The sequence below is a fragment of the Eubalaena glacialis genome, chromosome 1, assembly GCF_028564815.1.
Source record: "Eubalaena glacialis isolate mEubGla1 chromosome 1, mEubGla1.1.hap2.+ XY, whole genome shotgun sequence".
Taxonomy (NCBI): domain Eukaryota; kingdom Metazoa; phylum Chordata; class Mammalia; order Artiodactyla; family Balaenidae; genus Eubalaena; species Eubalaena glacialis.
The window spans coordinates 221,373,357-221,391,873 of NC_083716.1; the positions used below are offsets into that span (position 1 = coordinate 221,373,357).

Genomic DNA, 18,517 nt, shown 5'->3' on the forward strand with positions numbered 1-18,517 from the left:
ATCCTGTGTATTTATTAAGTTTGCTGATGCTGGTTATGAAAGGCATTTGTTTGGACAGTCAGATATTTTGGTGAGAAATTACTTACCTTTTCCAGGTCTTCCTGCTGCTGTTCACTGCCTGACATTTCACAAAGTCTCTGGCTAAGGGCCACAGAGCGTTTAAGCTCATCTTCACTGTCTGAATCAAGGCATAAAGCCAGGGAGTTCTTGGATTTGAAGGTGAAATTCCTGTAATTTAAGAAAAATGAACAAACAAAAAAACCCTATGTAAGTCTGACAAACATTTGTCCTTGTTATTTTTTTGAAGTATACATACCAATTAAAACAAAAAGCTTTCCCATTATGGAGAATGATTTAATAGAGAAAAAAAGATATATCAAAAGAGGTATATTTAAGAATTACCTTTGCCCTACTCCAAAAGAGCCATGCTTTGAAAATCAGACAACTCTTATGCTATTATATATTATCAGTAAACCAATCACTTCGTGCCTTTTTTCTTTTAATGATCAACTCCAAAGAAGTTTGTTACTGGCTTTATAAAGCAAGTACTCTACTGAATGCATGCAGACATAGCAATGAATACATGTTTTTGACAAGAGAGTGCATGAGGACTAATTTTTGCTCTTTTAAATTATGATCCATGTACTTTGAAATTAACAGTAACATTCCACTTATCCATTTATATGTAGGTCCAACTTCTGGCAACCTCTACCTTCTAGAACACAGGAACTTAAAAGTAAAAAAACAAACAAACAAACAAAAAACGCCTCTGAGGAAGGCAGCAGTTTCGAAGCCCATGAACTTTACTCTTTAGGCAGGGACCCTACTTCGCCAGGAAATAGTGTATAAAATAATGTAGCAAGTTCATCAAGAAATGAGAGCTAAGAAATGAGAGAGAATAACCACAAAAAGGGCAATAAAGAACTATAAAGTAATTTAATGTAAAGGTAAACTGTCTTATAAGAATTAAGAGCCTCTGAGGGCATTATCATATTAAAACAGTGCAATAACTGATACTTACAATGCCGATTTTAAGTAATTACAATATATTTAAATTATCTGCAGCGTATTTTATTTAATATAAGGAATTCTGTAAGCTTACAGAGATATAACCATCTAAAATGGTTAAAACATTTTAAAGATTAAAATTAAAAAGGCAATGTTTAAAAGGACAAGCTTCAGTTATATAAAAATTCATTTATTTGGAATATCAAATATTATTCTTCAATGATACCAGATAAGTAAGGTGTTACTGTGTTGTCTTCTAAGTGAGCTGAAAATAAACTAAAGGAAAAAGTGGTAAAGGTCAAAAAGCACAAACTTTCTTTGATGAAGGTTAACATAAATTCATATGCTGTACTAAAAAAAAAAAAATGTAAAATGGAAATTGGAAAATGCAATAATCTAAATGTGAAAACTGTAAATAAACATGTAGAATGATGGCACCAAGAAATAAGAGGCCACAATGGAAATCAGGAGGATTGCGTAGCAATGTAGATCAAAGAAAAGAGGCAAGTGGTCAGTGATAAGCCCAACCATAGTCTTTGGCTGAGAGCAGCCAGGATATCACTGCACTTCAGTCTGAACACTTGAATAGCCTCCCAATATGTGTTCAAAAAGGGTTTTTAATATAACTTAGAAATAGCCAATTAGCCATCTTAATTCTTCATTTCTGATTTCATGCTCACCAAGCAAAACTGAACATATTGATTTATTTATCCATGTAAATACTTTGCTGAAGGAGGGTGACACCTGGCTACTAATATACCAGGGTCAAATGTGACAAAGGACATTATAGAAGAACCAATGGTATTCTGGTTCATAGCTCAGCCTCTTTTAAGTTTGATCGGCATGACAGGTCTTCTAGGGCCTAATCATCCTTTATTGACCAGCTCTCAAATTCTCATAGCAGTAAGACCCTGGAGAACAGATTGACCATGCCAAGTATAATGATGCCCAATGAAACCATCTCTTTCTTGAAGCTACAGTGATTTGGTACATAAAGAGTGCATTCCATTAATAGTTACTATATTCACAGAAGGCAGCTTGCCTGTAGTAAGGAAAAATATTCATCCTGTAAATGCATCACTTGCTCACTTTCTAAGCAGCCAAGTGGTATTGCTCATTTGTATCTTGAGAACGGGCAAGAGTATTCATATCGGTACCATTTCAGATTTCTAGTCAGTTAGTCATCTGGTTTTAATTGCACTGAAAAATAATTAACAGGAGGAAAAGAAAATAGCAATTCCCAAATGTCATTTTATGGTTATATAAGCCCCCCAAAAGCCCTTAAACAACAAAAGTGTCTCTTTTCTAAAAGTACTTTGGGACATCAAATTTTTAGAAAAACTAATTTTAAAGACAAATGACAACGAAGTCATTTAGAAATGTCTAATCAGGAACTGTGGTTCTAGTCAGATCATAGAGGAGGTATATTAAAAAAAAAAGTATTTGTTTCCTTCTTGGACAAACTTTTGGTCTTAAGCAAAAAACATTTGTAGAATAGCTACATTCTAATGTGTATTTGTTTTCCTGTCCCCTTTCAGGATAGCTCCAGCTCAGTGTCTAAGACAAGAAGTCCCACACTGGCTAGCAACAGGTGAAAAGATATTTTGGGATCTCCATGTGTATATTTGAAGAATGGTGCTTTTTATACCAGTAGGGGTTATTTTAACCCTTCAATCCTTAAAATCCCTCATCATTAGTCAATTTCTAGAGTTGTAGGATGAAAATATTACATACAACAGATGATTTAAGAAGTTTTAAAACAAAATTTTGAGAGGACCATCTGAACTTGATTCAATGTTAAAAACTTGATACTCCCTAAATTACAGTTTAAAGCATATTCAGGAAAATTCCAAAGTACAGTAATGCAGAGCAATTATCATGCAAAAAGAGAAACAATAAGAAAAGGGGAGGGGATAATCTTGGAAATCAGGGTAAGCCAAATCCTTAAAAATACAAATTTTGGGTACACAAGAAATATAACTCACTTTGAAGGTGTAGAAGGGCTGGTGATGCAGGAATTCACCATTTGAGAGGCTTTCAATGGTCTAGAACTATCAGAAAATTAGAAAATATATATGTATACAATTACTATTACTAAAAATATATTTAACTTATTAAATGAATTATTCTGTATTATAGTCCCTTATATATCCTCTTGAAAAGCAAACAATTATAATACTTTTTAACTAACAATAGAGGCCAAAAGAGAAAACAAAATACTTTCTCTAGGCTCTTCCTTATCTAATGATCTAAATAAACAACATTGGAAATGAAGAAGTCAAATATAATATAAAGAGAACAACCTGGGAAATTCTCTTTGTCTCAGTTCTTTTAAGCAATAAAATAACAATAGCTCTCATTTATTGAGGACTTACTAGATGTCAGGCACTGTAGTAAGAACTCTTGTGTATTACCTCATTTAATGTTCACAACTACCCTGTTATTTTCCCTACAGACAGGTCAAGGAATTTGTCCAAAATCTTAAAGCTATCATATCACAGAGTCAGAGAGCCTGGTTTCAGGCCTGTGATCATAAAGAGCCTTGGCTAATGGTTTGATAATACTGCCAGAAAGAATACTAGCTCTACCAGTAGAGGGCAGTTTCCATCAAGCAAAAACATCTATTCTAATGAAAGGCCATAAGAGAAAAATCCAGAAACACTGATTCTCTGGGAACATGTTGCTATTGACTTATTGAGGCCTTTAGTGTAAACGTACATGATGTAGAATATATTTCAATTATTAATCCAAGGGGAATAATTTTTACAAAACTTCATTAATTCATGTTAGCAAATGTTCATTCACTTTCTGCAATGTCTATTATTCCACTTCAGTGAAGAGACCTGGCTCTTCCAGTTACTAACTGTATGAGCTTAAGAAAATCACTTAATTTCCTTGGATCTCCTCTGTAAAATTAAGAAGTTAGACAAAAATCTCTAAAATCCCTTTCACCTCTAAAGCTCTAGAACTTTATGATTATACCAAACTAGTGTTCAAGTATAAAAAAGAACTACAATATATGGCTCCAAAGTAATGCAAGTATGCAGAAGAAAGAGCAACATTTAGAGAAGTCTTAAGGTTTTCCTGGCATTCATGATGATGCAAAATGGAATGTAAAAGTTACTTCTTTTCTCAAGGAAAAATTTCGAGGAGCCAGTGAAGTTCTTTGCTCAAACTGGTAATAATACATTTATGAAGACACAATCTGTTTTGGGGGTCCCAGCATAATATTTAATGTACTGTTTCTCAAGTTTGCATACTCCAGAGTCAGCAAAGGCATTTGTTAAAAATATTGATTCCCCAGGCCTATATCAGATTTGCTGAAACAGAACTTCTAAGGAACAAACACAGGAATCAGTATTTTTAGCGTTCAAGTGACTCTTATGATCATGCAAATTTGGTTTATATTCCCCAAATGTATCAAACTATCTTCTAGTGATCTAAAAGAGTAAGGAGCACTCCCTGAAAAGGTAATTTGTTATGAAAGGCAATTAATATATGTTGAAAGTTTTTGTTTAAGCATTTTATTCAATTACTTAAATCAGGTAGTAACTTAGCACAAAGTCCCAAAATAAAGCAAAATAAAAATCTCCTTCTTGGTCTGATTTTACCTGGAGTCATGTTATCTAGTTCAGTCATTCTTTTGATCAGATACTAAAAGCCTTTCTACTTCAAAAGGGAAACAAATTCTCAAGGACTTACATTGCCATTTGTGCACTCCAACCAAGGTTGAAGGGTGGTTTTGTATTTTCAGTGCAATGAGATGAGAGGGTCAGGTATCTTGGAATGATGACTTGCTGCCCAATCTTGTTGTTAAGTGAGAGAGCAACATTGAAGCTATATCGTTTCAAATGAAGAATGAGGATCCTGAAAAACAAGAGATGATAACATTATTAGTTTATACATAATAGAGGTAGCTCTCTTACAGGTAAGAAGAGATCACTGTAACTTACCATGTTAGACAGCTTTTGATTTAAAGACTACATTAGGCTGAACTAAAGATCTGTCAAAGAACATTTACTGAATACTTGCCATGTGCTAGGCATTGTGCTAGGTACTAAGAATAAAAATAAAAATAAAACACAGGCATTGGGTAGATATTAATTATTAATTGTGAGGTTTCAGTAAAATAATGTTCCTAGAAAAAAAATCAAAACACATCAGACAAGAAAACTAATTTTAGAATATTGGTATTAATAATGGATCAAATCCCTAAATTATTTACTTCAATGTTATATAGTTTACCAAAAAATGGGTGTTATATAACGACAAATGGTAATTTAAAGTGTTAAACAGGACGTCCCTGGTGGCGTAGTGGTTAAGAATCCGCCTGCCAATCCAGGGGACACGGGTTTGAGCCCTCGTCCGGGAAGATCCCACATGCCGCGGAGCAACTAAGCCCATGTGCCACAACTAATAAGCCTGTGCTCTAGAGCCCACGAGCCACAACTACTGAAGCCTGCGCACCTAGAGCCCGTGCTCCGCCACAAGAGAAGCCACCGCAATGAGAAGCCTGCTCACTGCAACTAGAGAAAGCCTGCACGCAGCAACGAAGACCCAACACAGTCAAAAATAAATAAATTTATTAAAATAAATAAATAAATAAAGTATTAAACAGCTCTCATGTTTGATGGTGAAAATTAATTTTTTTAAGACATCTTTTGACAAGAACTATTCTTATTTCAGTAGCACTTTCTCTAGAGAAAGGTAAGAGAGAAATGAAGTTTTCTCCACTTATAAAAAAGTTCTATAAAATGTACATGCACAACAAATTATAATTGAGTGTTACACATTACTGAATTAAAAATTTACTAGTAAGTCCCCATCATTATTCCAAAGTCTCATCAGCCTCGTTCTCTTGTTGCCATCTTCTTGGGACTCTCAGGTTCCTTCTCTTCTTCAACTTTCCAAATCCTCTTCCTTTCTTATACAAGAGAATTGTAGCTTTCCATTCTCTACCCTCTTCATATCTCAGCTTTGCTGACCTTCTTTACCAATCCATCTGGTAAGCCTCACTTATTCAGTAATATTTGTAAGTACTTTAAAGAAGAAAAATTGAAGAGCCAATTAATTTTACCTGGGTAGCCTGTTAAATTTGTGCCTGACAAGAGCACATTTCCCACCACACTTCTCACAGGAATACTCAAGTTCTTCTGCCTGTAAAAAGACAAGAGGGAAAAATAAAGAAGTATAAAGTTGAATTAGCACTGCCCCATTAAATGCTAATTTCTCTAGTCATACTAGTTCAGTGGAATGACAACTCCGACCAGTTTAAATTTTGTGTCTAGAATCATAAGCCTTACTAAATTAAGACCTAATCCTCAAAATATAGTTATAATATCATGCCCTGTTTCAGAATTCCTAATTTCCTTTTTTTTACCAAGGAAACATCTCAATTTATGATAGTAACTAAACTATAGTAGCAGATTCTCAACCTTTTCCCCATGGATACACAAGAACCACTGCCAAGAGTATATCCAGATTTTAACATTTGGCCATAGCAGAGATAAGATCACCTTCAGGTTAGGCGGAGTTCCTGGTCTGTTAGGTGTAACTCTACCCCTTTCTTATAATGGAACTCAATCTTCTGGTGACAGCCCACTAAGAACAACTGCTCTAAAAGGACCAAAGTTTGGGGTGGATATCATTACCTAGAGAAAACTGAAACAAGAAATCCTTAAAAAATGGGGGTAAAGATACACAGGAAAAGCTTCAAATTCTACGATAATAACAGGAATAGTAAGGAATGACTAAAACAAAAAGAAAAGCAGAATATTTATCCTTGGGTGGAGCTGAATATTCATCATTTCAAGAACAGAGGTCTTTTTTTTTTTTAAATCTTAGGATGACAACCCTGCCCCTTTGCTACAACAAAACAAGAACCACTATTATACACATGGCAAACTGCCATCAATTATAAGGACTGCTACACAACATGTCCAATTATGCCCCAGAAACTTTCTGAATATCTGTAACAGTATAACACAAATGCAAATATTTATCTATAGCTCTGAATAAACATGACTTGTCCTTTCTGTTTCTAACATGGTACATATAACCTAAGGAGAAGCAAAAAGTATTTTTTTTCATTCCTCAGATCTTAGTATACTAACTTAGATAGTATCTCCAATTTTGACTCACATTACCCAATTTTAGCATATGTCACTTCATATTATTTGTTTACAGACAAATGCTTCTAAGGTTGTCTAAAACACTTGCTGTTGAGTTAGATGTATAATCTACTTGAGCAATTAATTTTCTTCTACAATCAGTTAACAACCATATTTACCAAGCTCCTAAAAATAAATACTATTTATAAATAGTATTTCATTTGTTTAGTATTACTATTTATAAATAGTATTCTCATTTGTTTCCCCTGCAACTATTTTGTCAAAACTCTGCCTTAAAGAAATCAACTTCAAATACAATTATCTACGATATATAAAATTTAGTTAGGTGAAAATACCAAAAGGTATTATTTACCCTAAAGAAAAGATCAAGGGAATCTTGAACTGAACGAGGAGGGAGTGGCTTCTTCCTTCGAGGAAGGTCAATGGAGAGGTCATTAAACTGTTCTCTTTTGGGAATAATCTCGCCACATCTGTAAAAATAAAAGAAGACAAACGTAAGAATTTAGAAGCCTAACTGTGCAATACAAAATAAATACAAATATACTTCAGAAACACTGTTCCCCCAATGAACTTATCAGGTACTGAGAGACCATGACTAGGCATGAGAAATAAACATTTAAAACTTTTCTCATGCTTACTTTAACCCTTATTAAATCCATACAGGTAAAACCTCAATTGAAAGTGTTTAAGTACTTTCTTAAAATGCTAAATTTAAAATTTTTATACTTTCCAAAAAACCCCCAAACTTTAAAACACTGAAGTATAATATATATATAGAAAAGTGAACCAGTCAAAGTTGTATAACTTGATGAATTATCAGTTAACACACACACGTAATCACCACTCAACTCAAAAAATAGAACACTATGAACTCCCTAGAAGCCCCCTCACATGCCTCTTCCTAATCACTATCCCTTTCTTACTTCCAAAAGATAACTATTATCCTGACTTCCAACACAACAGTTGAGTTTTGGTTTTTTATCCAATCTGCCACTCTGTGTCTTTTGATTGGAGCATGTAGTCCATTGACATTTAAGGTAATTATTGATAGATATGTATATATTGCCATTTTAAGCCTTATTTTCCAGTTGATTCTGTTTCTTCTTTGTTCCTTTCTTTTTCTTTTTGTGGCTTGATAATTTCATTTTATTTTATGCTTGTGTTTTCTTCTTTTTGATTTTTGTGAATCTATTGTGTTTTTGATTTGTGGTCACCCTGTTTTTTGAGTATGTTAACCCCTTCCTATATCTACTTGCTTTATTTATTTAATTTATTTATTTAAAAAAAATTTATTTATTTTGGCTGTGCCCAGTCTTAGTTGCAGCACACAGGATCTTCATTGCGGCATGTGGACTCTTAATTGCAGCATGCATGTGGGATCTAGTTCCCCGACCAGGGATTGAACTTGGGCCCCCTGCACTGGGAGTGCAGAGTCTTACCCACTGGACCACCAGGGAAGTCCCTCTACTTGCTTTAGACTGATAGTCATACAGGCTCAAACACATTCTAAAAAATGGAATACTCAGCCATAAAAAAAGAACAAAATAATGCTATTTGCAGCAACATGGATGCAACTAAAGATTATCATACTAAGTGAAGTAAGTCAGAAAGAGAAAGACAAATACCATATGATATCACTTATATGTGGAATCTAAAATATGACACAAATGAACCTATCTATGAAACAGAAACAGAAGCACGGACATAGATAACAGACTGGTGGTCATAGATAACAGACTGGTGGTTGCCAAGGGGGAGGGGGTTAGGGGAAGGATAGTGTGAGAGGTTGGGGTTAGCAGATGTAAGCTACTATATATAGAATGGATAAACAAGGTCCCACTGTATACAGCACAGGGGACTATAGTCAATATCCTATGATAAACCATAATGAAAAAGAATATAAAAAAAGAATGTATATATGTATCACTGAATCACTTTGCTGTATAGCAGAAATTAACACAACACTGTAAAATAACTATACTTCAGTAAAAAAATATACAAACAGCTCATACAGCTCAATATCAAAAAAACAAACAACCAATCAAAACATGGGCAGAAGACCTAAACAGACATTTCTCCAAAGAAGACACAAAGATGGCCAAAAGGCACATGAAAAGATGCTCAACATCGCTAATTATCAGAGAAATGCAAATCAAAACTACAATGAGGTATCACCTCACACTGGTCAGAATGGCCATCATCAAAAAGTCTACGAATAATAAATGCTGCAGGGGGTGTGGAGAAACAGGAACCCTCCTACACTATTTGTGGGAATGTAAACTTCTGCAGCCAGTATGGAGAACAGTATGCAGGTTCCTTAAAAAACTAAAAATAGGGCTACCATGTGATTTTGTGATCCCACTCCTGGCCATATATCCAGAGAAAACCGTAATTCGAAAAGATACATGTACCCCAATGTTCACTGCAGCACTATTTACAATACCCAAGACATGGAAGCAACCTAAGTGTCTACTGGCAGATGAATAAATAAAGATGTTGGGTATCTATACAATGTAATACTACTCAGCCATAAAAAAAAGAAATAACGCCATTTGCAGCAATGTGGATGGACCTAGGTTTAATCATACCAAGTGAAGTAAGCCAGACAAAAACAAATATCATATGATATCACTTATATGTGGAATCTAGAAGAACAAAAAAGATGCAAATGAATTTATTTCCAAAACAGAAAGACTCACAGACACAAAAAACAAACTTATGGTTACCAAAGGGGAAAGGGGTGTGGGGGGAGGGATAAATTAGGAGGCTGGGATTAACATATACACACTACTATGTATAAAATAGATAACCAACAAGGACCTACTATATAGCACAGGGAACTATACCCAATATTATGTAATAATCTATAAGGGAAAAGAATCTGTAAAAGAATATACACATATAACTGAATCACTGTGCTATACACCTGAAACTTACATGATACTGTAAATAACTATATTTCAATAAAAAAATTTTAAAAAAATAGTTGAGTTTTACCTTTTCTGAACCTTACATAAATGGAACCATACAGAATGTTTTCTTTTAACTAGCTTCTTTTGTTCAACATGATTATAAGATTCAACCATGCTTGTTGCAATGGCTAAAGCCCATTTTTCATTGTTGTCTAGTATTAAGCTGTATGAGCATGCCACAATTTATCCATATTGATGGACATCTGGACTATTTCCAGTTTTTGACTAAATGAACAATGTGTCAAATTGAAAACACTATGTGTTCTCAGTAAACATGTGTAGGCAGTTCTGTTCCTAGCAGAATTGTTTGGTCATTGGATACATTTTATAGAATTTCAAAAAATGGGCTGAGATCAAAACATCATATTCAATTTACCTGGAAGCCAATTGATTTCTTTTACTTAGTTTTAATTGACTGTTTTTCATTTTGTCTGCATTATCAGCATTTTTAGTAATATTCATTTTCCTGTCCCAGTTCTCTATTGCAACAGTTGAAGACTAGGGACTGTAAGAATACATCTGTTCTTCATTAAATAAACATTTATTGAGTGCCTCTCTCCTAGGCAGAATTCTAAGATGACCCTTGCCCTTCCTTGTATAATTCTATCCCCTTTGAGTGTGGGAGGACTGTGATTATGATGAGCTATCACTCCCATGATGATGTTACTTTACATGGCAAAAGGGATTTTGCAGATATAATTAATGTTACTAATCTTAACTGTAGAGTTCATCAAAAAGGAGACTGATTACCTGAATGGTTGAGGCCTTATCACATGAACTCTTTAAATCTGGGTCTAGAGGTCTCAAACAGAGGAAGTCACAGATTAGAAGTCAGAGAGATGTACTGCTGGCCTGAAGAAAGCAAACAGCACTGTTGTGAACTTCCTATAGAGGCCACATGGCAAGAAACAATAGGCAGCCTTTAGGAAATGAGTTGCCCCAGTCAATAGCTAACAAAAAAATGGGGACCTCAGTACTACAACTGAAAGGAACTAAATTCTGCTCACAACCTTAATGAGCTTAGAAGGGGACTCCAGATGAGAACACAGCCAGCCAACACCTTGATTTCAGCTTTCTGATACCTGAGCAAAGAACTCAGCCATACCCTGCCTAGACTTCTGACCTACAGAACTGAGTTAAGTGGATGTTGTTTTAAGCTGCTAAGTTTGGGGCAATTTGTTATGCATCACTGAATATGTCTCCTATATGCTGAAACTGTTCTCGGCACTGGGGTAGTAGCAGAGAACAAACCAAGACAAAAATATGTCCCCTCATGAAGCTTTCATTATACTGGAGAAGAGATACAATAAAAATACATACATAAGTAAAATATACAGTATGTTAGGTAAGTGTTAAAGAAGAAAAAGAAAGTACAGAAGAGGGAAGCAAAAGATGAGATTAGATGGCTGGAATTTTAGATATGGTAGCAAGAAAATGCCTCACTGAGCAAGTGATTTTTACATAAAGATATGGAGAAGGGAGGGCACTAGCTATGTGATTATCACATGGGGAAAGAGAAACAGTAAGTGAAAAGGCCCTGAGGTACCAGGATCCTGGCATTTTTTTTAAAAAGCAAGAGGGACTTCCCTGGTGGCGCAGTCGTTAAGAATCTGTCTGCCAGCACTATTTACAATAGCCAGGACATGGAAGGAACCTAAATGTCCATCGACAGAGGAACGGATAAAGAAGATGTGGCACATATATACAATGGAATATTACTCAGCCATAAAAAAGAATGAAATAATGCCATTTGCAGCAACATGGATGGACCTCGAGATTGTCATACTGAGTGAAATAAGTCAGACAGAAAAAGACAAATATCATATGATATTGCTTATATGTGGAATCTGAAAAATATGGTACAAATGAACCTATTTACAAAACAGAAATAGAGTCACATATGTAGAAAACAAACTTATGGTAATCAAGGGGGAAAAGTTGGGGGGGATAAGTTGGGAGATTGGGATTTGCATATACACACTACTATATAAAACAGATAACTAGTAAGAACCTACTATATAGCACAGGGAACTCTACTCAATACTCTGTAATGACCTATATGGGAATAGAATCAAAAAAGAGTGGATGTATGTATATGTATAACTGATACACTTTGCTGTATGGCAGAAATTAACAAAACACTGTATATCAACTATACTCTAATAAAAGTTAATTTAAAAAAGAAAAAAAAAAGAAAAGAAAAGAATCTGTCTGCCAATGCAGGGGACGTGGGTTCGACCCCTGGTCTGGGAAGATCCCACATGCCATGGAGCAACTAAGCCCATGTGCCACAACTACTGAGGCTGTGCTCTAGAGCCCACGAGCCACAACTGCTGAAGCCCGCATGCCTAGAGCCTGTGCTCCAAACAACAGAAGCCACCGCAATGAGAAGCCCACGCACCACAATGAAGAGTAGCCCCCACTCACCGCAACTAGAGAAAGCCCATGTGCAGCCACGAAGACCCAATGCAGCCATAAATAAATAAATAAACAACAAATAAACAAACAAACAAACAAATAAAGCAAGAAAGCTAGTTTGGTTCGAACAGAATGAGCAAGGGGAAAGAGTGATAAGAGATGAAGTAAGAGAGTTAACTGGGAGAGAGGGGTTGCTGAAAGGCAAATCATATGGAGTTTTGTAGATCATAGCAAGAATTTCAGCTTTTATTTTAAGGGTTATGAGCAGAGGGCCGACATGAACTAATGTCCATTTTAAATGGATCACTTTGGCTAATGTGTTTAAAACAGACTACAGAGAGACAAGGGCAGAAACACAGTGATCAGTCAGAAGGTATTGCAACAATCCAGGCAAAGATGATGGTGGTTTGGACCACAGTGGTGTCAGTGGAGGTAGTAAAAAGAGGTCAGATTCTGGCTGTATTTTGAAGGAAAAGCTCAAAGGGTTTGCTGACATATGGGATGTAGGGGTGCAAGAGAAAGAAAAGAAAAGTTAAGAAATACACCACACTGTTGTACTGATAAACGCTAAGTACTGAACTGTCATTATTGAGATAGGGAAGACTGCAGAAGGAGGTTTTATGGGGGATTATTAAGTACTTAGTTTTAGATGTTTTAAGTTCTTTGAATGTAGAATTCATACAAATTCTTCATATTCAAGAATATATTACTAATATATTGAAATGGCTTATAATCATTGAAAACCAGTCAATCTAAACTATAACAGTTTACAAAAATTAAGTACATTTGGCAAGCAGGTCAAACTAACTTACAGCCAGATGGGACAGAGGCTAAACATGGAAAATTACAATTCTGGGATAAGGTGTATAGAATCTTCCTTCAGCCAGAAACTATTTTATCTTTAAAGAGTTGTCTTAAAGAAAATGACTAATAAAGCAACTAAGGCAAGGCCTTCGAGGAGGTAGTTGTACTGCTGCTGCAGCCCCAGAGAACCTTGTCACCTCCAGGACTTGCCAACTCTTGGGCCACTGTTCAGTCTGGATGCCTGGCATTCAGCCTCATGCCTACACACTGTGAGCCATATCACTTCATGCACTGGTACACACACCTCAACTGCACACCCAATATTTGGGTGCTGCCTAACTGGAATGGCTGACTGATGCTGTTGGCCCAGTGAAGCAGGCATTACTTTGACATAGCTTTCTTCCTGTGATGCCTGTGGCCATTTCTACCACAGGCAACAGAAATTTTCCTATCAAAAGAAACTTGGTTGACACCCCACAGTTAAATGAAATATTAACAGTGACAAACTGCTTCTCTCTCTGACTTGAACAAATTTTGTTTGGAAAGTGCATTAGAAGAAAGGGAAAGATGGCTATCATACTATGGGCTCTCTAGCTTTTGCAAGATGATGAACTGTATTTATAAGACCCAGACCTTTTCTTTAAAAAATAATTTATCCACTAGGGGGGAAAAAAAAGACTGAAGAAATCATGAAGATAAAAAATGTCACAGACTAATGATGCAAAACTACTGTCTTTGTAGTGTCCATGTAAATGTTCAAAATTCTAGTAAAAAATACTAGAGTGTCATAGCTAGAAGAGACCTCAGTGAACACTATCATTTTGAGCAGCCTAAGAAAAATAAATAAAGGGGACTTCCCTGGTGGTGCAGTGGTTAAGAATCTGCCTGCCAATGCAGGGGACATGGGTTCAATCCCTGGTCCAGGAAGATCCCACATGCCAGGGGCAACTAAGCCCGTGTGCCACAACTACTGAGCCTGTGCTCTAGAGCCCACGAGCCACAACTACTGAGCCCATGTGCCACAACTACTGAAGCCGGCGCACCTAGAGCCCATGCTCTGCAACAAGAGAAGCCACCGCAATGAGAAGCCCATGCACTGCAAGGAAGAGTAGCCCACGCTTGCTGCAACTAGAGAAAGCCCGCGCGCAGCAATGAAGACCCGATGCAGCCAAAAAATAAATAAAAATTAAAGAAAAAAGAAAAATAAATAAATATGAAAGAGAGAGAATGAAGAGCCAACATATGGCTGTTGAGTATTCCTAAAGAAAATCCCAGAACAAATGGAAGAGAAGCAGTGTCTAGAGAATAGTTTTTCTGAGCTGAAAAAAATCCCAAATCTTCAGATGAAAAAGCCCCATCATGTTAAACGCAAAATTAATGAAAAAGTGTCAATACCTAGATGTAAATTAGTGAAACTCTGAATTTCAAAAATTAAGAATATCACAGATTTTCAGGAAAAAAAAGATTATCAACAAAATCAGACTTCTCCTAAGTGTCAGAGTAACAGGATATGATGGGACAGTATATGTAGTATGTTGAGGGGGAAGGCTGTGTCTGACTTAATAATCCTGTATTAAGTCACGTGTGAAAGCCACAGAATTAATTCTCATTTATATGTGGACTCTGAAGAATTCCACTCTCTGAAAAAAAATGTATTCATGTACTACTGATAACTGGAAGATTAATCAAAATAGAACCTTTTAATGTGAAGTACCTGGTAGACAGTCCTGATAATGAGTATGGAAATTAATTAAATGTAGAAGGTAAGTCTCAATAGTTAATGTAAACATGGTTAAAAAGCATTGCAAAAATTAAAAATAATTCACATTTTAATGTATCTTGTAAAAAAAACCCCAAAAACCCATTTTTTATAAAAAAATTTGGTTCAACAAAATAAGCAACTAATAGCAGGGAGTCTTTTCAGGGAAAAAGAAAAGACGAGGGCTTCCCTGGTGGCGCAGTAGTTAAGAATCTGCCCGCCAATGCAGGGGACATGGGTTTGAGCCCTGATCCGGGACGATCCCACACGCTGTGGAGCAACTAAGCCCGTGCGCCACAACTACTGAGCCTGCGCTCTAAAGCCTGCAAGCCACAACTACTGAAGTCCGCACGCCTAGAACCCGTGCTCCGCAACAAGAGAAGCCACCGTAGTGAGAAACCTGAGCACCACGACGAAGAGCAGTCCCTGCTTGCCACAATTAGAGAAAGCCCATGAGCAGCAACAAAGATCCAACTCAACCAAAAATAAATAAATTAATTAATTAATAATAATAAAAAAAAGATGAACAAGTATTCTCAAAGAGCTTGATTTTCCACACAGTGATTAAAAGGAAAAAAACCACACACACAGTCACACACACTCAAAAGGCAGAGCAAAATTAACCATTTAGTCAGCACTAAAGCATTTGACAAACTAAGTTCACTTTAGTTCTCACCCCACCAAGCATTCTTATAGATGATAAAGACACTGAAAAAGATATTTATACTCATGTTTCCCCATGACACAGGAATGAAGATAAGAATTAAAACCTTCTAGCAGAGTTTTAGTCACTTGCTGTAAAGAATTAAAAGGGAAAAGAGTTCTCTTAGAGACTACTTACGCTTTACAGATGATGGAGTGCTGAACTTCAAACTCCAAATTAGTAATAACAGGGCAAGTGTATACTCTAGTAGCTGAAATATCTGGTGAATTTTCTTCTCCAGGAACAGGTTCAGTCTTCCAAGTTTTATTTAATTTTTCCATATCCTCTTTCAGCTGGTCTAAGCACTGACTTAAAAATTCATGAGCGTCCTAAGAAGGCATAATATCCTTAATCAGGTCAAAACATTTCTTGTCACAACAATAGCTTATTAACATTGTGATCTACACGGGTAAAGCCCTTGCAAGTCAATAACATGTGTGGAAAAAGGCCAGACTTACTCTAATGATTTTGCAGTACATATTTTGTGAAAACAAAACAAAACAACAAATGACATATTTTATATTCCTAAGCTAGATTAGCATGACTAATAAATGAATCACTCCATCATTTGTTTTTTAAAAATAGAGTGATTTTTCTAAAATAGCCTTTGTAGCTAAAATAGTCCAAGGTCCTACACTGGCAAACCACATCTATATTATTAAAATATGATAAAATACACAGAAGAGTCATACTGAACCTTACCAGAAGTCCTCAGGTTTTCCAACCTGTGATGAACACACATACACAAATCTCATTTTAAAATAATATTGGGCGACACGCTAAAATCATTTTAATTTTCCCTATCTCTAAGGTGTTTAAAAACAATTACACAAGCCTCTTAGATAGCTTCATCCACCAGAGCGCAGACAGCAGAAGCAAGAAGATCTACAATCCTGCAGTTTTGAACTACAAAACTACAGTTCCTGCAGTGGAACAAAAACCACATTCACAGAAAGATAGACAAGATGAAAGGCACAGGGCTATGTACCAGATGAAGGAACAAGATAAAACCCCAGAAAAACAACTAAATGAAGTGGAGATAGGCAACCTTCCAGAAAATGGAAAAAAATTCAGAATCATGATAGTGAAGATGATCCAGGACCTCGAAAAAAAACGGAGGCAAAGATTGAGAAGATGCAAGAAATGTTTAACAAAGATCTAGAGGAATTAAAGAACAAACAAACAGATGAACAATACAATAACTGAAATGAAAAATACCCTAGAAGGAATCAATAGCAGAATAACTGAGGCAGAAGAACGGATAAGTGACCTGGAAGACAGAATGGTAGAATTCACTGCTGTGAAACAGAATCAAGAAAAAAGAATGAAAAGAAATGAAGACAGCCTAAGAGACCTCTGGGACAACATTAAACGCAACAACATTTGCATTATAGGGGTCCAAGAAGGAGAAGAGAGAGAGAAAGGACGTGAGAAAATATTTGAAGAGATTATAGTCGAAAACTTCCCTAACATGGGAAAGGAAATAGCCACCTAAGTCCAGGAAGTGCAGAGAGTCCCATACAGGATAAACCCAAGGAGAAACACACTGAGACACATAGTAATCAAATTGGCAAAAATTTAAGAAAAAGAATAATTACTGAAAGCAGCAAGGGAAAAACGACAAATAACATACAAGGGAACTCCCATAAGGTTAACAGCTGATTTCTCAGCAGAAACTCTACAAGCCAGAAGGGACTGGCATGATATACTTAAAGTGCTGAAAGGGAAGAACCTACAACCAAGATTACTCTACCCAGCAAGGATCTCATTCAGATTCAACGGAGAAATCAAAAGCTTTACAGACAAGCAAAAGCTAAGAGAATTCAGCACCACCAAACCAGCTCTACAACAAATGCTAAAGGAACTTTTCTAAGTGGGAAATACAAGAGAAGAAAAGGACCTACAAAAACAAACCCAAAACAATTAAGAAAATGGTAATAGGAACATACATATCAATAATTACCTTAAACGTGAATGGATTAAATGCTCCAACCAAAAGACACAGGCTTGCTGAATGGATACAAAAACAAGACGCATATATATGCTGGCTACAAGAGACTCACTTCAGACCTAGGGACACATACAGACTGAAAGTGAGGGGATGGAAAAAGATATTCCATGCAAATGGAAATCAAAAGAAAGCTGGAGTAGCAATACTCATATCAGATAAAATAGACTTTAAAATAAAGAATGTTACAAGAGACAAGGAAGGACACTACATAATGATCAAGGGATCAATCCAAGAAGAAGATACAACAATTAAAAATATATATGCACCCAACATAGGAGCACCTCAATACATAAGGCAACTGCTAACAGCTATAAAAAAGGAAATCAACAGTAACACAATAATAATGGGAGACTTTTAACACCTCACTTACACCAATGGACAGATCATCCAGACAGAAAATTAATAAGGGCCACAAGCTTTAAATGACACAAGAGACCAGATAGATTTAATTGGTATTTATAGGACATTCCATCCAATAACAGCAGATTACACTTTCTTCTCAAGTGCGCACAGAACATTCTCCAGGATAGATCACATCTTGGGTCACAAATCAAGCCTCAGTAAATTTAAGAAAAGTGAAATCGTATCAAGCATCTTTTCTAACCACAATGCTATGAGATTAGAAATCAATTACAGGGAAAAAAACGTAAAAAACACAAACACATGGAGGCTAAACAATACGTTACTAAATAACCAAGAGATCACTGAAAA

General features: G+C 36.0%; 1 protein-coding gene across 5 annotated transcripts in view; it reads right to left on the minus strand.

Moving 5' to 3' along the window:
* USP37 (ubiquitin specific peptidase 37) overlaps positions 1-18,517 on the minus strand; it is a 90,014-nt gene that overhangs the window by 22,897 nt on the left and 48,600 nt on the right. For 4 of the 5 annotated variants that reach the window (XM_061205020.1, XM_061205038.1, XM_061205013.1 and 1 more), the window contains exons 14-19: positions 15,934-16,124; positions 7,492-7,609; positions 6,086-6,165; positions 4,711-4,875; positions 2,994-3,059; positions 87-228 (exon numbers count right to left, since the gene is read on the minus strand). In XM_061205020.1, the coding sequence (XP_061061003.1) occupies positions 87-228; positions 2,994-3,059; positions 4,711-4,875; positions 6,086-6,165; positions 7,492-7,609; positions 15,934-16,124 (762 nt within the window). The remainder of the gene's footprint in view (positions 1-86; positions 229-2,993; positions 3,060-4,710; positions 4,876-6,085; positions 6,166-7,491; positions 7,610-15,933; positions 16,125-18,517) is intronic. The other variant, XM_061205047.1, reaches the window with a different exon arrangement.